The sequence below is a fragment of the Leuciscus leuciscus genome, assembly GCF_965113295.1.
Source record: "Leuciscus leuciscus genome assembly, chromosome: 13".
In the NCBI taxonomy this organism is placed as follows: Eukaryota; Metazoa; Chordata; class Actinopteri; order Cypriniformes; family Leuciscidae; genus Leuciscus; species Leuciscus leuciscus.
Window position 1 is genome coordinate 42,691,089 of NC_138737.1, and position 24,497 is coordinate 42,715,585.

General features: G+C 38.0%; 1 protein-coding gene across 6 annotated transcripts in view; it reads left to right on the top strand.

Annotated features, from left to right (window-relative positions):
• magi1a (membrane associated guanylate kinase, WW and PDZ domain containing 1a) overlaps nt 1-24,497 on the top strand; it is a 160,323-nt gene that overhangs the window by 13,771 nt on the left and 122,055 nt on the right. For all 6 annotated transcript variants that reach the window (XM_082187372.1, XM_082187368.1, XM_082187369.1 and 3 more), the window contains exon 2: nt 23,468-23,584. In XM_082187372.1, the coding sequence (XP_082043498.1) occupies nt 23,468-23,584 (117 nt within the window). The remainder of the gene's footprint in view (nt 1-23,467; nt 23,585-24,497) is intronic.

The window sequence follows — 24,497 nt, forward strand, 5'->3', positions numbered from 1 at the left end:
GAACACATACAGGTATTAATCTTTCAGTTTCATCACCATCTATAAAAAGGGGAAACTTGGGGGAAAATGTGTACTGTACTGTAAACAATGACCATGTAACATATAATGTTGTGAATTCTGAACAACAGAAAACAGCAGAAATATTTTATAATGCTTCCTGTTATTTGTGTTTTTTTATTTAACGTGTGTTTTTTGGGGGTAAAACCTTTTCTAGTGTTCTGGAAGAATGAGTTGATCTGACACATGAATGAAGTTTCAGTGCATTTTGAATGTGAAATGAACTGCTGTCAAGCTGTAAGTTGGTTTGGAGAAGATATCATGGTCTTTTAACCTGACATCATTTAAGACATCATTTAAGACTGTGGTATAAATGATTGAATGATTTAACCATAACTCATTACTATCCTTGATTTCTAAAATAGGTATTTTTCATGTGTATGTAGACTAGGCTGTGTATATTGAGTTGTTGCACTTCCCCCCCACACACAATTTACATATCAATGCAGGAAGGCCTTAAAGGCCAGTGTTTTTCTTAGGTGAGAGCCAACAACCCCCAGAGTCCTGTTACCAATATCTGTGCAACTTCTCAAATACACTAGAATAAACTAGAGAAAACGCTGGGATTTACCCTGCCAAATTAAATTAAATTACAGGTTTTTACAATCACTAGGACACATTTCTCAATATTTAGGTACATTTTCAAAACTCTTCACTCAGTTCTCCTAACCAACTTACAGCTTGACAGCAGTTAATTTCTCATTCAAAATGCACTGAAACTTCATGTCTCAGATCAACTCATTCTTCCAGAACACTAGAAAAGATTTAACAACAAACACACTTTGTCACTCATAAAACAAAAAAAAAAACACAAACAACAGGAGCATTACACAATGTTTTCTTTTGTAAAATGCTTTCATAAAACAAGAATGACACTATCTACTGTTTATAATTCACTGCAGTTGATGTTACATGATCCTTTTTGATTACAGCCCAGTTATCATCTATGATAATATTGAGCAGGTGGATACCTATAAGTATATAGGTGTGGTCATTGATCGTTCATTTACTTGGAAAGCCCACATTGATTATCTTTGTTCAAAATTCCGGCAACGATTGTATTTTTTAAGAAGACTTAGGCTGTTTGGTGTAAATCAGAGAATTATGCAATTATTTCATTATGCCGTTTTAGGTAGTCTTTTAAATTATTGGATGCACACTTCATATGGCAATCTTTTGGTCCAATTAAAATCACAGCTTGTACGTCTTGTGAAAACTGCAATGTTAAGTTATGGGTGTAAGAGAGTACTCATCACTTCAATCAATTTACGAATCGTGGATTTTTTAAAAAAAATGCACAGACAATAGTGAGTGATTCAAGCCATGTTTTATTTCCAATGTATCAGCTTCTGCCATCATGGAGACGGTATAGAGTCCCACTGAGTAAGAGGAACCGTTACAAAAAAATCATTTATTCCTGTATCTATTAATATGTTAAATAGCAAGATGTAGTAATGCCGTTTTTTTAAAACTCTTTTTGGTTTGTGTGTGTATGTATATGTTGTGTACTAATGCAGCTTTGAGTCCAAGACAAATTTCCTGAAAAAGGGCAATAAAGTAAAGTATACTAACAAACTAACTTTTTAACATTACTGTACTAAAATATTCCTAAGTTTCCCCTTTTGTATAGATGGTGATGAAAATGAAAGACTAACACTTACATCTAATTATTTTGATTATATTATATTTTAGAATCAGAATATCTATTTCAATGTGATTGAAATTACTTGTTATTTTTAACAGTTTAACAGTACTATTATTATTAACAGTTTTAAAAAGAGTATGTAAACATGTGCAAATTAGCCTGTATAGAACATAAAGTTCTGTTGGTGTTTGTGTTTAAGAATAATGAATGTAAATGGAACAAAATGCATTCAATGACATCTTTCAAAGCAGTGATCCACAGTTTAGCTCACATAGACGGATGGTGTGATCACTGTGTGAAGAGAGTTTTGAAAAAGTGACTTTAGAATTGGGAAACTTACATTTTATTTGTGTTTGGAATAATCATTAATTTAGTTTCATTGCGAACATAGTGCTAAACAAGTAAACAAGATTTTATATTTAAATATTATATTATAATATATAATACTGATTTCAGAAAATCCCTGGGAGTGTGAATGAACAGAAATCAAACAATCGCGGGACAAATTATCAGTGTATTTTCCGGAATCTCTGTGTGAACGGGGCTTATGTGAGCCAAACTGTGGATCATTTATTATTGCTTTGGCAAATTTTTTTATTTATTTCTCACTTAACACAAACACCAACAGACATTTATGTTCTATACAGGCCAATTTGCAGATGTTTTAAATTCTGAATCTAAAAAAAACAAAAACAAAAAAATTATATTTAACTAAACACCTATACAAGTGTTCATCTCAGTTTCATATTTTTGTACAGTATTGTAAACGTGGATAATGTAACATTAACTGCAGTGAACAGTAGATAGTGTAATTCTTGTTTTATTTATTTTTTAAATACATTTTTACAAAAGAAAACTTTACAAAATAAATTTGGCAGGGTAAATCCCAGCGTTTTCTCTAGTTTATTCTAGTGTATTTGAGAAGTTGCACAGATATTGGTAACAGGACTCTGGGGGTTGTTGGCTCTCACCTAAGAAAAACACTGGCCTTTAAGGCCTTCCTGCATTGATATGTAAATTGTGTGTGGGGGGGAAGTGCAACAACTCAATATCACACACCCTAGTCTACATACACATGAAAAATACCTATTTTAGAAATCAAGGATAGTAATGAGTTATGGTTAAATCATTCAATCATTTATACCACAGTCTTAAATGATGTCTTAAATGATGTCAGGTTAAAAGACCATGATATCTTCTCCAAACCAACTTACAGCTTGACAGCAGTTCATTTCACATTCAAAATGCACTGAAACTTCATTCATGTGTCAGATCAACTCATTCTTCCAGAACACTAGAAAAGGTTTTACCCCCAAAAAACACACGTTAAATAAAAAAACACAAATAACAGGAAGCATTATAAAATATTTCTGCTGTTTTCTGTTGTTCAGAATTCACAACATTATATGTTACATGGTCATTGTTTACAGTACAGTACACATTTTCCCCCAAGTTTCCCCTTTTTATAGATGGTGATGAAACTGAAAGATTAATACCTGTATGTGTTCAGCTACATCTAATTGTTTTGATAGTATTTAATTTTTTAGATTCTGAATATATTTTACTACGGTATTACTGTAGAAGTGTTGCAAATGTCTGTGTCATTCAATGTTGTATTAATGCATTCAGTGACTACATCTTCCAAACTACATATTTCACTTAGACACAACCACTGCCAAAACTCAGAGCCCATTTTTATACACTCTTTTATACACTCAAAACTGTTAAACATAATTGAAAGATCTTATAAACATTGAGATCTTTCAATTTAAATGAATTAATTTCTCACTTAAACACAAAGACCAACAGAACTTGATTTACTATACAGGCTTATTTGCACATGCTTACATATTATTTCCAAGACTGTGTTATTTAATTTAAAAACCTAAGCTAGACTGAAATGTGTAATATTTCTACCGTATACCACATTGATATATATTATTCTGAAATATAATTTTTTTTAAATCAGAAAAAATAAGATGTAGCTAAACACATACACAAGTCTTAGTCTTTCATTTTCATCACCATCTATACAAAAGGTTTGTACATTAATGTAAACATGAACCATGTAACATAAACTGCATTGAATTCTGAACAGCAGAAAATAGTGCATATTGCTGCCTGTTGTTTGTGTGTTTTTTGTTTTGTATATTTAATTTATGTTTGTTGGCTGAAACCTTCACTAGAGTTCTGAAAGAATGCCTTAATTTGAGACATGAATGATGTGTTTTGGTAGTTTTATTGTATGTTGGTTCATTAATGTTAAGTAATATCACTTAAATTAAGTGTAACAATTTTTAGGTCAGCATTTTTTCACCATTCCATGCCCATTTCCACACAAGTTAGTGTACATGCTAAAGATAAGCAGCAGCAGTATGCATGCACATGTTATATTCATTTCATTACACAAATTTACTTATTTTGTCCACTGTTTGATAATAAAGAATGACACGTTTGATTGCTTTTACATTTAGCAGTATCTCTGAATGTGATGGCGATGTTCATAATAACACTAAAACACCAGTCTCAGACAGCTACATAGTATCGGCCTGGATCTGGCCCACATCTGGAATCCACACAGCCCGGATGTGGGCCGGATCTGGGCCAACACTATGTTGCTGTCTGGGTTTATTGCCCTAAAAAATACACTGTAAAAAAAATACACAAAGGTCAAAACTCAATTTTATGTTGATTGTTGCATTTAAAATATTCAGATGGTTCAACTAAAGTGCCAGTGTTAAAATACATTGAGAATACTATGACTAACCGGTTAACTGACAGTAAGAATTTTGATGTATTATTACAATCAGTGGTTTCAAGTTTAATTAATTTATAAAGTACATTTAAAACAGCCACAAGACTGGCCAAAGTGCTGTACAAGACAACTAAATACGTATCCTAAATATACACACTCTAATACACAAAAATATAATATAATATATACATTTAAAAAAAAAAAAAATCAATACGCCAGAGAAAACAAATACCTTTTTAAAAGAGACTTAAAAATTGTTAGGGAAGATTCGACTCTAATCTCTAATGGCTTGTTTTCACTGAGCGGTACGGTACGGTACGGTATGCATTTATTTCCGTTTCCACTGTCAAAAGTTGTGAATGGTACCAAAAAGCCGAACCTTAACACTTTTTGGGTACCCTTCCGTTGGGGTACCAGCACAGTGGTATGGTACTAAAGGGTGGAGCTAGACTAACTGCAGGACGTTGATTGGTTGACAGAGAATCGTCACTTGCGCGTGCTACAAGGGGAATGACAACATAAGAAGCGCCATCTTTTAATTTACAGTTGACATATAATACTACTGTTACTGTGTCACGAAATGTAAATTTAAGAGTTTTTCAGGCGAGAATGTAGTTGTTTAAAGCTCAAATCTGTGGTTTATTTATAAAGATTTATGAAAATTTGATCCAGGTTGTGAGATCCAGGCAATCACCATTTGTGTGGCTATAATGTTTAAGATTTCTTTAAATGAAAACGAAAAGAGGCAGTGTGGTGTTTTATAACATATTTTGTTTTATTGTTGCCTAAAATGTACATACAGAGATAACCGGAGTAGCAGAGCGAGCTGACTGACGCTTTGAAGAACGTGCTGTTCCATTAGCAGAATTACCGGACTCGCGTCCTCGGGAGTCATTCTCCTGAGCTGGACTTGGCAAGTCCAAACTGTGCGTACTTGCTATTGAGAAACGCCTAATGTTTCTGCTGATATGGGTGCTTGCAGCATTTTGGTTCTGCTAGACATTAGCGCTGCTTTTGACACTATATGTCATATCATCCTCCTTGACAGGTTGCGTGTTTTGTTAGGCACCTCTGGCATCTCTTTGCAGTATATTTATTTGGGGAAGAACAAATCGGAGGCAACATTAGTACAGCAGGGCGTCCCGCAGGGGTCAGTACTAGGACCTACTTTGTTCTGCATCTATATGTTGCCGCTTGGTGACATTATTAGAAAGTACGGTACGGGGTTTTTCCTTGTTATGCTGATGACATGCAGATCTATGTTAGCTCACTCCCTGATCCAAATCTCGCAATTACAGCTCTTACCGTATGTCTGGAAGAAATAAAGGTATGGATGCATGACAACTATCTTAAGCTTAACAAATCAAAAATGGAACTGTTACTTTTTGGTATGCTGACAGATTTGCACAAACATAACTGTCTAAGTCTGTTTTCTGATTCTGAATTATTGTCTCCAGCATCACAAGTGCGAAATCTAGGTGTTATCTTTGATCCGCATTTGTCATTTGATGCCCATATCAAAATGGTTTCAAAATCTGCATTTTTCCATCTTAAAAATATTGCCAGAATTCAAACTTATTTATCCCTGTCAGATGCAGAAAGGCTTATTCATGCATTTAATACATTCATATGATAGCACTTTATTGCGTGTAATTCACCTTATTCCGCCCCGCCCACTTTTAATACTTTGCGCTTCCGCAATTTGTCATCCGACTTCCGCTAAACTGACACGGCACATCCGGGTGTAAATCGTAAAGTACACCACAACATTCCGATCGCTTTACATTGTGTTCGTAACACTGTTGGTTAAATTGTTCTATCCTCTTAATCCAATTGTTATGGCAGCCCCTAACTGACCATATAATACTTGACATATTTTACCGTTAGAACAATAGAATTACGTCTAGAAACTAGCGTCCTTTCAGACGGAAGTTGAGGTCCCTCTCAGCCCAAAGTAAGATGACAAAACGAACGTAATGGCGTCACCCTCGTGGAAAATAAGGTGAATACACATGTCATGCACCCTACAACACTAATCCTAACCAAACATATAATACATATTACATATTACACACCATTACTAAACCTACCCTAAACCCACCCATGCGTATCATATGCACACAGAAACTCCTTTTCGCGTATAAATTGCACAATAAACACAATGTGTGCTATAGAGACACATTTAGTGTGACCGGGTTGGAATGACATACCAATTTCACAAATTCACGTTTATGTTGTTTACATGCAGATGGTAAAGGCATCGTTTTCAAAACCTTGCACTTTGAAACTCGTTTTCAAAAGCTTGCATTGTCAGGTGAAAATTGAAAATTATGTCCTGAAGTGTCCATTCTTTATTGCACTTTAGTTTTGTTAATTGTTCATTTAAGTTGGCCTATTTATTATATATACAGTTATATATACACTTTTATTCTGGTTTACTGTGTTCACAGAAGCACTGCGGGTGCTTGATGTGTGAATCCTCATGTTCTGTTGTTTATGCTGCTATTAAATCTACATTTTTTAGGTTTTTGAATTGGTCACAGACACCTATCTATTCTAAGTCCATTTAATTCTAATCTAACCTTCAAATCATGTCAGTTAACTGATGATGACTGGTTAACAACCATCAGCTTTCAGTCAGAAAACAAAATGTTAAATGAACATCCCTACTTCATATATTTCAACTGAACCAACTAAAAATGTTCAGTGCAGCAAGTCGACATAACATTTTGAGATTGACCTCCAAAATCTTTACAGTGTGTTTGTGATGGCAAGAAATGTACAAAGCAGCCAAACACGTATCGTTCTTTACCATCCAACTGGGGACGCGAAGTTCATTTTGATTAATAAAATCATTATTCACTGTATAAAGTATGCTTTACGCTATACTAAATATAGGTCACTATAGTGACCTGAAATCGTTACCTTAAAGAGCTATTTCTGTTTGATTAATCCTATAAACCCTAAAGGGACTGCATAACCAAGCATAGAAAGTAAAAAAATTATATTATGAGGATATTCTCGCCTCTGCTTTTGAACTGTTGCTGCCGGACCGTCTGTATTTTTTACCCCGTTGTAGATTTAAATGGTCTTTCCTCAAGCAATTCAATTCAATTTAGTCTGTCTTTATTTTGTAACTATAGTTACAAAATAAAGACAGACTTAACTGTTCACACACACACACACACACAGTTCCATTGCAGGCTATTGCGAGTCCCCTCTTGTATAGGTAGAAATCGTTCAGAGATGATATTCCATCTTGGCATGTTTAAAATATTATTATTTTTTGCATATTTGAAGTTATATTATGAAAAAAGACCTTAAAAGAAAATTGTGTATTTCATTTTTGTTTCTTCAAAATGACCAGATGCAGCAAGTCAACTCAAAAGTTTTGAATTAGATCAAGAAAGGTCCACTGTTGGATGGTAACGAACGACATATGTTTGGTTGCATTTAAATTTAGCAATATTTCAAACACTGAATATCTCTGTACATCAACATCCTAGAAACAAAGGAAACAGAAAAATAAGGACATGTCTATTGATTTTTTTTAAGAGTAGAAATTATGTTTTAATTAATAGGCAGCCAATACTATCAGTCACATTATTAATATCTTAATAATATAATAATAATTACATTATAATTATGACATTGAGTTGCAGATCCCCTCTTGGCATGTTTTTTTTTTTTTATATATAAAAAAATGCATATTTGAAGTTATATTATGAGAAATATAATATAATATATATGGTAACCCTTTATAATAACTGCATCCTATTAATCATTAGTTAAGCATTGGTAAACAGATAAATCATTATTCATAAAGCAGACATTAATAAGCAGTTTATAAATACACCTTTAAACGCTGTATTATTGAGTTAGAAGCATATCTATAATGTGTTTAATAATTGCATTTTCATACTTTATTAAATATTAATTATCAATTTATCATTTCTAAATGAAGTATAGCATTATTTACAAACCAGTTATTTAGGTGTTTACAGTGATTAATAAGATCACTTAGAAAGTGTGAGTAAATATAGTAGATTCAGGGAGTTATAAAGCATTTAGTAGTGGTCAGTTCACTATTTTGCGAGCTCATCTAAAGTGAGGACTAGTTATGCTTTGTAAATAATTTATAAAGGAGATTTAAAGACTCAGTTATCTTCTAAACAGAAAAAGGGAACAAACACACACAGTGATAGAGAACATAGAAATATTAACAGCCTTTAAATCTCCTTTATAAATGCTTTACAAGGCATAACTAGTCCTCACTTTAGATGAGCTCACAAAAACTCGTTTTCAAAAGCTTGCATTGTCAGGCCCCCAAAATGGCATTTTCGTTGAAATGAACGGCCAAAACGTTTTCAGTTTTCAGTTGAAAATGATGTCGTGTAAACAGACCCTAAAGCGTGTATTATTTATTGCACTTTAGTTTTGTTAATTGTTCATTTAAGTTGGCCTATTTATTATATATACAGTTATATATACACTTTTATTCTGGTTTACTGTGTTCACAGAAGCACTGCGGGTGCTTGATGTGTGAATCCTCATGTTCTGTTGTTTATGCTGCTATTTGCACATGTAAATCTACATTTTTTAGGTATTTGAATCGGTCACAGACTATTCTATTCTAAGTCCATTTAATTCTAATCTAACCTTCAAATCATGTCAGTTAACTGATGATGACTGGTTAACAACCATCAGCTTTCAGTCAGAAAACAAAATGTTAAATGAACATCCCTACTTCATATATTTCAACTGAACCAACTAAAAATGTTCAGTGCAGCAAGTCGACATAACATTTTGAGATTGACCTCCAAAATCTTTACAGTGTGTTTGTGATGGCAAGAAATGTACAAAGCAGCCAAACACGTATCGTTCTTTACCATCCAACTGGGGACGCGAAGTTCATTTTGATTAATAAAATCATTATTCACTGTATAAAGTATGCTTTACGCTATACTAAATATAGGTCACTATAGTGACCTGAAATCGTTACCTTAAAGAGCTATTTCTGTTTGATTAATCCTATAAACCCTAAAGGGACTGCATAACCAAGCATAGAAAGTATCTATGAAGAGAGAAAATAAGCGTTAAATAAGAAAAATAATGTTATGAATGATAAAAGGCGTAATATATAATATACTATATAATATACTATATATATATAGTTACATAATGAAGACAGACTTCACTGCCAGTTCACTTCACTGTTCACACACACACACACACACACACACAGCTCCATTGCAGCCAAGTCCCCTCTTGTATAGATAGAGATCGTTCCGAGAGTCCCCTCTCGGCCAGTGTAGAGCGACATTGGTCTGTTAGTAATATAGATATGTATGTGTGTGTGCAATGACACATAACAATGGCAAGTAAATTGTTAGGGACTGCATAACCAAGCATAGAAAGTAAAAAAATTATATTATGAATGATAAGAGGATATTCTCGCCTCTGCTTTTGAACTGTTGCTGCCGGACCGTCTGTATTTTTTACCCCGTTGTAGATTTAAATGGTCTTTCCTCAAGCAATTCAATTCAATTTAGTCTGTCTTTATTTTGTAACTATAGTTACAAAATAAAGACAGACTTAACTGTTCACACACACACACACACACACAGTTCCATTGCAGGCTATTGCGAGTCCCCTCTTGTATAGGTAGAAATCGTTCAGAGATGATATTCCATCTTGGCATGTTTAAAATATTATTATTTTTTGCATATTTGAAGTTATATTATGAAAAAAGACCTTAAAAGAAAATTGTGTATTTCATTTTTGTTTCTTCAAAATGACCAGATGCAGCAAGTCAACTCAAAAGTTTTGAATTAGATCAAGAAAGGTCCACTGTTGGATGGTAACGAACGACATAAGTTTGGTTGCATTTAAATTTAGCAATATTTCAAACACTGAATATCTCTGTACATCAACATCCTAGAAACAAAGGAAACAGAAAAATAAGGACATGTCTATTGATTTTTTTTAAGAGTAGAAATTATGTTTTAATTAATAGGCAGCCAATACTATCAGTCACATTATTAATATCTTAATAATATAATAATAATTACATTATAATTATGACATTTAGTTGCAGATCCCCTCTTGGCATGTTTTTTTTTATTTTTTATAAAAAAATGCATATTTGAAGTTATATTATGAAAAATATAATATAATATATATGGTAACCCTTTATAATAACTATCCTATTAATCATTAGTTAAGCATTAGTAAACAGTTAAATCATAATTCATAAAGCAGACATTAATAAGCTGTTTATAAATACAGCTTTAAATGCTGTATTATTGATTTAGAAGGATATCTATAATGTGTTTAATAATTGTATTTTCATACTTTATTAATTATCAATTTATCATTTCTAAATGAAGTATAGCATTATTTACAAAGCAGTTATTTAGGAGTTGTCAGTGATTAATAAGATCACTTAGAGTAAATTTAGTAGATTCAGGGAGTTATAAAGCATTTAGTAGTGGTCAGTTCACTATTTTGTGAGCAAAAGTGAGGACTAGTTATGCTTAAAGCATTTATAAAGGAGATTTAAAGACTAATTTATCTTCTAAACAGAAAAAGGAAACACACACAACACAACACAGTGATAGAGAACATAGAAATATGAACAGCCTTTAAATCTCCTACATAACTAGCATAACTAGTCCTCACTTTAGATGAGCTCACAAAAAATAGTGAACTGACCTCTACTAAATGTTTTATAACTACCTGAACTACAGTAGAAATACATGTTAATAAAGCATTTATTAACACACTAAGTAACTATTACTATATGTCTGAATAATAAGTGTATGATGTATGAATGTACATTGAAATAGTTGAATCATTTACTCACACTTTCTAAGGGATCTTATGAACCACTGACAACTCCTAAATAACTGCTTTGTAAATGATGCTATACTTCATTTAGAAATGATAAATTGATCATTAATAAAGTATGAAAATACAATTATTAAACACATTATAGATATGCTTTTAAAACAGGAATAAAGCATTTATAACTGCATTTATATACTGCTTATTAGTGTATATTAATGCTTTATAAATTAATTAACTGTTTACTAATGCTTAACTAATGATTAATAGCGTGGAGTTATTATTAAGTGTTACTGAAAGCTCCTGAACTAAGCAGTTAAACAGCAGCTCTACAGTCTCAGAGCCTCTCTAGGACAGCAGCCATTCAGACAATAGAGAAGTGTGAACGACGTGTGTTAATGGGCCACTGCAGTTCCTGCTCCAGCCTACAGGAGCGCTGCTGAGTATGGACTTAAACACACACACACATGTAAGTCCCCACTTGGTCAAAAATGTAAAAAATTAACCAGAGCGTGTTTTAGTTGATTTTAACATGTTTTAAAGCATGACCAACAGGGGACTTGAAAAATGTCCCCACTTGGCTCGACGGTCCCCTGTTAGTGAGTGTGTAACGACACCAAGGTCCCCTCTTAGATAGATAGACGAGTACACACACACACACACACACACACACACACACACACACACACACACACACTAACCCGACCCCTAACCCTACCCATAACACACACACACACACGCACGCACAATGAGCTGCACCTTCATGCCTCGACTAAGCAAGAATGTGTGTTTCTGTTGGAAAATAATTGACTAGGTTATGTAACTTTGAATATTGCTGCAGTATTCCATACTCTGTCTCTCTCTCTCTCTCTCTCTCTCTCTCTCTCTCTCTCTCTCTCTCTCTCTCTCTCTCTCTCTCTCTCTCTCACTCACACACACACACACACACTCACACACTCACACACACTCACGCACGCACACACACACACACACACACACACACACACACACACACACACACACACACACACACACACACACACACACACACACACACACACACACACACACATTGCTGTGCTTGTTTGTAAGGCTGCACAACTTAGCCAAAAATTTGGGATTAAATATCAATATGGCTAGAAAATAAAAATATAAAAATACAAAAAAAAACAAAAAAGAAATATTGTTATTGTAATTTCACTGTTAAAAAAAAAAGAAAAGAAAAAAATGCATTTAAAGCTACACTGTGTGATATTTTCCCCCATCTAGCGGTGAAATTGTATATGACTACCCAGTGAATATTAGTTTCTGTTCCTTTCAATTTCGAGGGCGTTTTAACTCCTACGGTGGCCGTATTATTCCAAGATTAACATTGCGCCTTTAAAACTATCACCTGTGATCCGTCGCAGCACAGATTTATGTTACAAGGTAAACAATACTTTTTCACCACTGACGCGAGAAAAAGTAACGCAAGTTATACTAGAGGTCCTTCTGGCGTTATGCACAACCATGCTATGGTTAGACTACTCTACTCCCTCTAACCCCTGGTTATCTGAGGTTCTTCGGGAACACCGGACCGAACTCAGGGCAGCGGAGAGGAAATGGCACAAATCAAAAGACGCATCTGACCTGAGTATGTATCAATCTCTCCTCTCCTCCTTTTCTGTTGATGTTCATGCTGCAAAATCTTCATACTTCCACAACAAGATCAACAGCTCCTCCAACACACGATTACTCTTCAAGACATTCAACTCTTTCCTCTGTCCACCTCCACCACCTCCCGCCTCCTCCTTAACTGCTGACGATTTTGCGCACTTCTTCACCAACAAAACAACAGCTATCAGCAGTCAGTTCTCAGCTCCACACACACAGGAACCCAGACCGACCCCTTCCACAGCCAATACCCCTCTGTCCTCCTTTTCTTCGCTAACCGAGGAAGAAGTATCTACACTTCTCCTCTCCAGTCACCCTACCACCTGCCCGCTTGACCCCATCCCCTCACACCTTCTACAAGCCATCTCTCCCACACTTCTACCATCACTCACACACATCATCAACTCATCCCTCCATACTGGCACCTTCCCTACAGCATTCAAGCAGGCTCGGGTTACTCCACTGCTCAAAAAACCAACGCTAAACACATCATTTGTAGAGAATTACAGACCTATCTCTCTCCCACCATTCATTGCGAAGACACTTGAAAGAGCTGTCTTCAACCAACTAACATCCTTCTTGTCTCTAAACAACCAGCTGGATGTCAACCAATCTGGCTTCAAGAAAGGACATTCAACTGAGACTGCATTACTGTCAGTCACAGAAGCCCTACGGATCGCAAAAGCTGCTTCCAAATCTTCAGTCCTCATTCTCCTGGATCTGTCTGCTGCCTTCGACACGGTGAATCATCAGATCCTTCTGTCCACCCTCTCATCACTGGGCATCACAGGAACTTCACTCCACTGGTTTGAGTCCTATCTCACAGGTAGGTCCTTCAAGGTCGCATGGAGAGGTGAGGTATCCAGAGCACATCAGCTGACCACAGGTGTTCCCCAGGGTTCAGTTCTTGGTCCCCTCCTCTTCTCCATCTACACCACATCACTGGGACACATCATACAGGCACACGTTTTTCCTACCACTGCTATGCTGATGACACGCAGCTCTTCCTCTCCTTTCAACCAGATGATCCCACAGTAGCTGCACGGGTCTCAAGCTGTCTGGCGGACATCTCCACATGGATGAAGGAACATCACCTGCAGCTCAACCTGGCAAAGACTGAGCTTCTCGTCCTCCCTGCCAATCCATCTCTACAGCACGACTTCACCATCCAGCTAGAGTCATCATTAATCACCCCATCAAGATCGGTCAGAAATCTTGGAGTAACGTTTGATGACCAGCTGACCTTCACAGATCACATTTCAAAGACAGCTCGATCATGCAGGTTTGCACTGCACAACATCAGGAAGATCAGGCCTTTCCTAACTGAGCATGCAACACAACTTATCGTCCAGGCCCTGGTCATCTCTAGGCTTGACTACTGCAATGCTCTTCTGGCTGGATTTCCAGCATGTGCAACCAAACCCCTACAGATGATCCAGAATGCTGCAGCTCGTCTTGTCTTCAACGAGCCCAAGAGGGCCCACGTCACTCCTCTGTCCATCTCTCTGCACTGGCTACCTCTCGCTGCTCGCATCAAGTTCAAGGCACTGACGCTTGCTTACAGAACTATCACAGGCTCAGCTCCCTCCTACTTTCACTCACTCCTACGAGTCTACATCCCTACCAGACACCTACGATCGGTCAACGAGCGACGTCTCGTGGTTCCATCACAGAAAGCCACAAAATCACTTTCCAGAACATTCTCATTCACAGTTCCATGCTGGTGGAACGCTCTCCCCACCCTCATCCGGAATGCAGAATCCCTGACAACATTCAAAAGACAGCTGAAAACCAATCTCTTCCGTGAGCACTTAACCGTATAGAAAGAAAAAAAAGAAAAAAAGAAAAAAAATGTTCCTTTCCCTTTGAAACATCACTTATCAGGCTTATGCTACTCTGAATAATACCTGAACTTCGTATTTTGAGCACTTCTTGTGTCGTTGTTGTTTTTTGCCTCTTTATGATGACTCGCTGAATTTAGTCCTAATTTGTAAGTCGCTTTGGATAAAGGCGTCTGCTAAATGACTAAATGTAAATGTAAATTTAAATGTAGACAAGCAACTATAAAACTTAGAATTTACACAAATAGGCTGAATTACCTCTCGAGAGGAAAGCAGGCAATCTCGGCGTCCGTTTTAAAATCTTTGCTCCTCATGAGCTCTTTCCATCTGGGAAAAGTTACTCCAGTATTGACTTTGGTCTTGCTGATTTGCCTGTCGCGTTGACGTTTTAATTCTCTCTTTCGCTTCCTTGGCGACTCTGTTACATGTCCTCGAGAACAGGCGTGATCCTCCATCAGCAATCTTTCAAATCTGCCGGCAGTCGCGAGTAATCTCCCCCTCGCATTCGTCTCTGTGTCACTGAGTGTAAAACGCTAAAGGCGAAGCTTGAATTTACAGGTATGTCCCTCTTTGGCTAATGTAGTTTCAAGATGGAGGGGCAATATGGCGACCGGCATTCGAACCCCTCACCCGTATGTACTTTCAATGGCAGATTATAAACTTATGAGAATACTTTATTACTTGAAAGAAGTAAATATACATTAATGAGCACATATATTTTTGAAAGAACTAAGTGTTTTTTGCTAAGAATCAACTAAAAAAGTCACACAGTGTAGCTTTAAGAAAAATAATTAGGTGGATCATGAGATCTTACTCTTACTCATTACTCATACTCTTCCTCCTCTTACTCATGCTCTTCCTCCTCTGACTCATGCTCTTCCTCCTCTTCCTCATACTATTCCTCCTCTTCCTCCTCTTCCTCATACTCTTCCTCCTTTTACTCATACTCTTCCTCCTCTTACTCATACTCTTCCTCTTCCTCCTCTAACTCATGCTCTTCCTCCTCTTACTCATACTCTTCCTCCTCTTCCTCCTCATCCTCATACTCTTCCTCCTCATCCTCATACTCTTCCTCCTTTTACTCATACTCTTCCTCTTCCTCCTCTAACTCATGCTCTTCCTCTTCCTCCTCTAACTCATGCTCTTCCTCCTCTTACTCATACTCTTCCTCCTCTTCCTCCTCATCCTCATACTCTTCCTCCTTTTACTCATACTCTTCCTCCTTTTACTCATACTTTTCCTCATCTTACTCATGCTCTTCCTCCTCTAACTCATACTCTTCCTCCTCTCACTCATACTCTTCCTCTTCCTCCTCTAACTCATGCTCTTCCTCCTCTTACTCATACTCTTCCTCCTCTTCCTCCTCATCCTCATACTCTTCCTCCTTTTACTCATACTCTTCCTCCTTTTACTCATACTCTTCCTCCTCTTACTCAAACTTTTCCTCATCTTACTCATGCTCTTCCTCCTCTAACTCATACTCTTCCTCCTCTCACTCATACTCATACTCTTCTTCCTCTTACTCAAACTCAAACTCTTCCTTCTCTTGCTCATACTCTTCTTCCTCTTCCTCATACTCTTCCTCCTCTTACACATACTATTCCTCCTCTTACTCATGCTCTTCCTCCTCTTACTCATACTCTTCCTCCTCTCACTCATACTCTTCCTCCTCTAACTCATAATATTCCTCCCCTTACACATACTCTTCCTCCTTTTACTCATACTCATACTCTTCCTCCTCTTCCTCATACTCTTCCTCCTCTAACACATACTCTTCCTCCTCTTACTCATACTCTTCCTCCTCTTACTCATACTCTTCCTCTCTTACTCATACTCTTCCTCCTCTTACACATACTCTTCCTCTCTTACTCATACTCTTCCTCTTCTGTGTCACCTGTGCATTCTGAACTGGCTCATGATTTGTACAGTTGGTTTGATCACATAATTACCAATAAGTGTGAACTTTTTAAAGTCTTTGTAGGTAAACAATGACTATTGTGTTGTTGTAGTGTTTATCTTTGGCTGCTTGTGCAAGTCCATCACAGTGCAAAATGTGTCTCAGTGAGATTGTAATTAGAGTTTTGCAAAAAGACTGCATGAGATTTGCAAACGTTGTATAACGTTCTGAACTTGTTCAAGGTTTAACAGAAAGAGTGATTTATTCGACAAATGGGTTTAGACCATTGAGAACTTGGTTCAGAAAATTGAGTTTAGTGTCTGAGCAATTGTGAAAAAACTAAATACGCTTACAAGTTTTCCGGTTTCGGGTTTTCTGAATTATTTTTTAGATTTATGTATTATTCTGTATTAGAAATATAGAAAAATAACCCTTGTACAACAGCAACACCTGCTGCAGCCACACTTACTCTGATCGGCTCATTCGTCTTCCATCGGCATGCATGATAGAAAGTATGTTTGTAGTTGGTGTAGGTCAGAGTAGTGCATGAATTCATGAGCAAATGTCGTCATTCCAGTTACAAAACTGTAAAAGAGAGGTGTCTAATGCCACATAAATAAGATTAAATAGGCTAAGCTCAGTGTAGAACACACTTCATCTGAGACAGATCCAGCTGTGTCGCTTATGCCGAATCATTGAATCACTGATCAGTCGAATTCACAAATGAATCATCAGTGTTATTTATTGTAAATCAGTTGATTTTAAAAGAATCAGTGCAGAAATTCGGTCACGAAACAGGTCTCGGAGATATCGATTTAATACTTTGTGAAGTGAATCACAATGTTTGACCGTGAGGGTTGTGATATTTTCGGATACAATTTGAGCAAAAAAAATGAGTCGAAATGTGATGTTTTCCGATCTAATTTTGGCCGCACCTGAAACGGAAACAGAAGTAAAACGTGAGCACAGTTCAGTTCAGTTAATAGATAAATAATAATAACTTAATGCTGTTAAGCTGAATTCACGAAACGGTTTGCTGAAATGACCACAACATTAACAACAGCACTAAAATAAAAGCGCAGTTTATCTGTCAGTCAGATGCGCGTGTAAGTTGCGTTCATTACTATAGCAACAGACTCCAAGGCGTTCATTACTATAGCAACAGACTCCAGGCGTCCATTACTATAGCAACAGACTCCAGGCGTTCATTACTATAGCAACAGACTCCAGGCGCGCTCCTTCCGAATCATGGCAGGTACAGATAAAAAGTTCCCGATTTCATCACTTTAAAATAACGAGGAACAGATTGTTTTTCTGAAATCAAGTGCAGCAAAAAGTCTGATATTATGCTTTGCAATGTGAAAAAGGCGAAAGCTTCATACACACATAAATACATAAAAATAACACGGCAGACACATTAGCCTACTGCAGTGTCATTAGTTATCATGCAACTGACCAATAACACCTCCTGTAACCAGTGTTGGGGAAAGTTACTTTGAAAAGTAATGCATTACAATATTGCGTTACTCCCTTAAAAAGTAACTAAATGCGTTACTTAGTTACTTTTTTAGAAAAGTATTGCGTTACGTTACTTTTGCGTAACTTTTTTCCGCCTGGGCTGATGGGCTTGCTTTTTAATAACAAAAAAGTTACATTTTTGGGCAAATGCAAAGACCCTTTCACACCAAAAGTGAAATAATAAACCTCAGGCTGAAGGGAATGCAGATTCATGCATGTACAGTAGAGTACAGTAGTGTTCAGTAGAGTACAGTAGTGTTCAGTAGAGCACAGTAGTGTTCAGTAGAGCACAGTAGAGTACAGTAGTGTTCAGTAGAGCACAGTAGTGTTCAGTAGTGTTCAGTAGAGCACAGTAGAGTACAGTAGTGTTCAGTAGAGCACAGTAGAGTACAGTAGTGTTCAGTGGTGTTCAGTAGAGTACAGTAGTGTTCAGTAGTGTTCAGTGGTGTTCAGTAGAGCACAGTAGTGTTCAGTAGTGTTCAGTAGAGCACAGTAGAGTACAGTAGTGTGCAGTAGAGCACAGTAGTGTACAGTAGAGTGCAGTAGTGTTCAGTAGAGTCCAGTAGTGTGCAGTAGAGCACAGTATTGTACAGTAGAGCACAGTAGTGTACAGTAGAGCACAGTAGTGTACAGTAGTGTGCAGTAGAGCACAGTAGTGTACAGTAGTGTGCAGTAGAGCACAGTAGTGTACAGTAGAGCTCAGTAGTGTTCAGTGGTGTTCAGTAGAGTACAGTAGTGTACAGTAGAGTGCAGTAGTGTTCAGTAGAGTACAGTAGTGTACGGTAGAGTACAGTAGTGTTCAGTAGTGTGCAGTAGAGCACAGTAGTGTACAGTAGAGCGCAGTAGTGTACAGTAGAGCACAGTGGTGTACAGTAGAGCACAGTAGTGTACAGTAGTGTGCAGTAGAGCACAGTAGTGTACAGTAGTGTGCAGTAGAGCACAGTAGTGTACAGTAGAGCACAGTAGTGTTCAGTGGTGTTCAGTAGAGTACAGTAGTGTACAGTAGAGTGCAGTAGTGTTCAGTAGAGTACAGTAGTGTACAGTAGAGCACAGTAGAGCACAGTAGTGTACAGTAGAGCACAGTAGTGTACAGTAGTGTGCGGTGGAGCACAGTAGTGTACAGTAGAGCACAGTAGTGTTCAGTGGTGTTCAGTAGAGTACAGTAGTGTACAGTAGAGTGCAGTAGTGTTCAGTAGAGTACAGTAGTGTACAGTAGAGCACAGTAGAGTACAGTAGTGTGCAGTAGTGTACAGTAGAGTATGGTACAGCAGTGTACAGTAGAGTAGTGTACAGTAGTGTACAGTAGTGTGCGGTAGAGTGCAGTAGTGTTCAGTAGAGTACAGTAGTGTTCAGTAGAGTACAGTAGTGTAATGTAGAGTACAGTAGTGTACTGTAGAGTACAGTGGTGTACAGTAGAGCACAGTAGAGCACAGTAGTGTTCAGTAGAGTACAGTAGTGTACAGTAGAGTGCAGTGGTGTACAGTAGAGTACATTAGTGTACAGTAGAGTACAGTAGTGTTCAGTAGAGTACAGTAGTGTTCAGTAGAGTACAGTAGTGTACTGTAGAGTGCAGTAGAGTGCAGTAGTGCTCAGTAGAGTACAGTAGAGTACAGTAGTGTGTTGTAGAGTACAGTAGAGTGCAGTAGTGCCCAGTAGAGTACAGTAGTGTGTTGTAGAGTACAGTAGAGTGCAGTAGTGCCCAGTAGAGTACAGTAGTGTACTGTAGAGTACAGTAGAGTACAGTGGTGCTCAGTAGAGTACAGTAGTGTACAGTAGAGTACAGTAGTGTGTTGTAGAGTACAGTAGAGTGCAGTAGAGTACAATAGAGTACAGTAGTGTACAGTGGTGTACTGTAGAGTACAGTGGTGTACAGTAGAGTACAGTGGTGTTCAGTAGAGTACAGTAGTGTACTGTAGAGTACATTAGAGTACAGTAGTGTTCAGTAGAGTACAGTAGTGTTCAGTAGAGTACAGTAGAGTACAGTAGTGTTCAGTAGAGTACAGTGGTGTACAGTAGAGTACAGTAGTGTGCAGTAGAGCACAGTAGTGTACAGTAGAGTGCAGTAGTGTTCAGTAGAGTCCAGTAGTGTGCAGTAGAGCACAGTAGTGTACAGTAGAGCACAGTAGTGTACAGTAGAGCACAGTAGTGTACAGTAGTGTGCAGTAGAGCACAGTAGTGTACAGTAGTGTGCAGTAGAGCACAGTAGTGTACAGTAGAGCTCAGTAGTGTTCAGTGGTGTTCAGTAGAGTACAGTAGTGTACAGTAGAGTGCAGTAGTGTTCAGTAGAGTACAGTAGTGTACAGTAGAGTACAGTAGTGTTCAGTAGTGTGCAGTAGAGCACAGTAGTGTACAGTAGAGCGCAGTAGTGTACAGTAGAGCACAGTAGTGTACAGTAGTGTGCAGTAGAGCACAGTAGTGTACAGTAGTGTGCAGTAGAGCACAGTAGTGTACAGTAGAGCACAGTAGTGTTCAGTGGTGTTCAGTAGAGTACAGTAGTGTACAGTAGAGTGCAGTAGTGTTCAGTAGAGTACAGTAGTGTACAGTAGAGCACAGTAGAGCACAGTAGTGTACAGTAGAGCACAGTAGTGTACAGTAGTGTGCGGTGGAGCACAGTAGTGTACAGTAGAGCACAGTAGTGTTCAGTGGTGTTCAGTAGAGTACAGTAGTGTACAGTAGAGTACAGTAGTGTACAGTAGAGCACAGTAGAGTACAGTAGTGTGCAGTAGTGTACAGTAGAGTATGGTACAGCAGTGTACAGTAGAGTAGTGTACAGTAGTGTACAGTAGTGTGCGGTAGAGTGCAGTAGTGTTCAGTAGAGTACAGTAGTGTTCAGTAGAGTACAGTAGTGTAATGTAGAGTACAGTAGTGTACTGTAGAGTACAGTGGTGTACAGTAGAGCACAGTAGAGCACAGTAGTGTTCAGTAGAGTACAGTAGTGTACAGTAGAGTGCAGTGGTGTACAGTAGAGTACATTAGTGTACAGTAGAGTACAGTAGTGTTCAGTAGAGTACAGTAGTGTTCAGTAGAGTACAGTAGTGTACTGTAGAGTGCAGTAGAGTGCAGTAGTGCTCAGTAGAGTACAGTAGAGTACAGTAGTGTGTTGTAGAGTACAGTAGAGTGCAGTAGTGCCCAGTAGAGTACAGTAGTGTGTTGTAGAGTACAGTAGAGTGCAGTAGTGCCCAGTAGAGTACAGTAGTGTACTGTAGAGTACAGTAGAGTACAGTGGTGCTCAGTAGAGTACAGTAGTGTACAGTAGAGTACAGTAGTGTGTTGTAGAGTACAGTAGAGTGCAGTAGAGTACAATAGAGTACAGTAGTGTACAGTGGTGTACTGTAGAGTACAGTGGTGTACAGTAGAGTACAGTGGTGTTCAGTAGAGTACAGTAGTGTACTGTAGAGTACAGTAGTGTTCAGTAGAGTACAGTAGTGTTCAGTAGAGTACAGTAGAGTACAGTAGTGTTCAGTAGAGTACAGTGGTGTACTGTAGAGTACAGTAGAGTGCAGTAGTGTTCAGTAGAGTACAGTAGTGTACAGTGGTGTACAGTAGAGTACAGTGGTGTACAGTAGAGTACAGTGGTGTTCAGTAGAGTACAGTAGTGTACTGTAGAGTACAGTAGAGTACAGTAGTGTTCAGTAGAGTACAGTAGAGTACAGTAGTGTTCAGTAGAGTACAGTAGAGTACAGTAGTGTTCAGTAGAGTACAGTAGTGTACTGTAGAGTACAGTAGAGTACAGTAGTGTTCAGTAGAGTACAGTAGAGTACAGTAGTGTTCAGTAGAGTACAGTAGAGTATAGTAGAGGAACAGCTCAAACAAACCTTTCAGCTGCTGTTATTCTGGATTAAAGAACAATAGGAGAAAGAAGTTTAACACTTCTAAAATCTATAGTCATGAGTCATTGATAATGGTTTAACTGAATCATCGAAGGTTAAAAGCAAGTACATTGGTCAATAAAGTGAGATTAAATGCATAAAAATGTATGTTTTATTTAACATATTTAGTTATTGGAGATTTGGATAGTATTCTGATTCTGCATTTCACTGATTTTATTCATTTTGAGGAATTTTGTATCTTTTTTTGTGAAAGTCAGATGAGGAAATGCTCACATTTAATCTAGACCTACAATAACCATCATGTTTACACACACACACACACACACACACACACACACACACACACACACACACACACACACACACACACACACACACACACACACACACACTTCGATTCGTCTCAACATGTGGACAGGAGAGCTGTCAGTCAATAAATTTGAAAACAAAGTAACTCAGATATTTTGTTGTAAATTTTAAAAGTAATGCGTTACTTTACTAGTTACTTGAAAAAGTAATCTGATTACGTAACTCAGCAATGAATTACACACAACACTGTCTGTAACTATAAGTCATGTTACTTATAATGATACTGATACATCCTTTTTATTTCCTTTCTCATACTATGGTCATGAAATAGCTGATTAAAATGTCAACAATTCATAGTTCCTCCCTCTACTCTCCTGCTGTGGACAATCAACCAATTAATTTTTTGAAATGTCGTGGGGTCATTCGTGCGTTAGCATACAGACCAGCTTAATTTTCCAAAACAATCATTTCAGGGACATTGCGAGTTACAGGCTAATGTTTTTTTCTTCTGTGCATTATAATGAAGGCTGTGTGAAACTGCGCAGCTTTTCCAGTTTGAAAGTTGAAAGATGATGGAGCCGATCAGAGTAGGTGCTGTAGACTGAAGGTCTTCTCTCTGTAATACTAGTGTAGTCCATTAGAGGGCAGCAGATACAGCAGATCTCGCTCCCTGTGATCGTTACCATGGCAACACACCACAGGCCAAGCAGTGATGAAAAGAGGGCAGTGTGGAGTAGCACACACATTATTTTAAAAAAGGATGGTCATTTACAACAAAAACTGCAATATAGATAATGTTTTGCATGTTGCATGTTTGCAAAGTTGCTGTCATCTGAAATCATCTGAGCACTGATCTGTGTGTGTGTGTGTGTGTGTGTGTGTGTGTGTGTGTGTGTGTATGTGTGTGTGTGTGTGTGTGTGTGTGTGTGTGTGTGTGTGTGTCTGTGTGTGTGTGTGTGTGTGTGTGTGTCTGTGTATGTGTGTGTGTGTGTGTGTGTGTGTGTGTGTGTGTGTGTGTGTGTTTGTGTGTGTGTGTGTGTGTGTGTGTGTGTGTGTGTGTGTGTGTGTGTGTGTGTGTGTGTGTGTGTGTGTGTGTGTGTGTGTGTGTGTGTTTAGGAGGCAGGCTGAAGAAAGGCTTGAGTTATTTCTTGAGTCAGCGGTTTCAGAAGCGTTCAGCGGATCATCAGCTGCAGGAGAGCGTCAGGATCAACCTGCACCGCCACGCCGCTCCATGTGAGTCTCACACACACACACACACACACACACACACACACACACACACACACACACACACACACACACACACACACACCTCCGACTGACGGACGCTTCACACAGCAGAGAGCTCGAGGAGCCGACCTCCAAACAACTGAACATACACAGACTCATAATGCTCGTAGGAGATGCAAGATCAGCTGACATCACTTCAGATGATCCAATCTTTACTCTCCAGTAACTTTAGAAATGCTGCAGACTTCGTACGGTAAATGCTGCATTTACCGTACGAAGAGGGTGCAGCTCCATCATGGCCACCGCGAAGGAACCGGAGAGACCCAGAGGAACAGGTCGTCCTCCACATGGATATCGGCAAAGGATTCACACATCTCTGCATCTCCTGTTTGGGTGCTAAACATGCTCAGGTAGCACTATCCAACCCCGAGGACTGCCTCTGCGCCACGTTCTCCACTAAGACCCAGTGGCGGCTGGTTGGTTGGTTTTAAAATAGAAATGGGCACACAGATTTTTAGCGGTCGGATTTATTAAGTTCACTCACCTAGTCCTAGCCTAGCACTTGAAGCAAAAAATCCATCCTTCTGTCCTTTTAAATGTCCGTGTTAAAAGAGCTTGATCAGTCATTTAGTGAAGCTGATTGCTGTAGCCTATATCCAACGTAGGCATGGGGTCTTCCTTCATTTTTACTTTAGCTGTTGTTTGAATGGGAGTTTAGTAAATTTGTTTGCGATCAAATATTCAGTATCTCTACTTTCCATAGTTATATCAGCAGTAGCAGTTCAAACTAATAATGTCTTGTCGATGATTGGTTGATATCCCAAGGGAAGCTAGCCTCCTCTGCCATGTAACTTTTCGCAACACTCCTTATCGCTGAAAGTTAAATACTCTATGGTGTTTGGCTCATTTTTGTTTA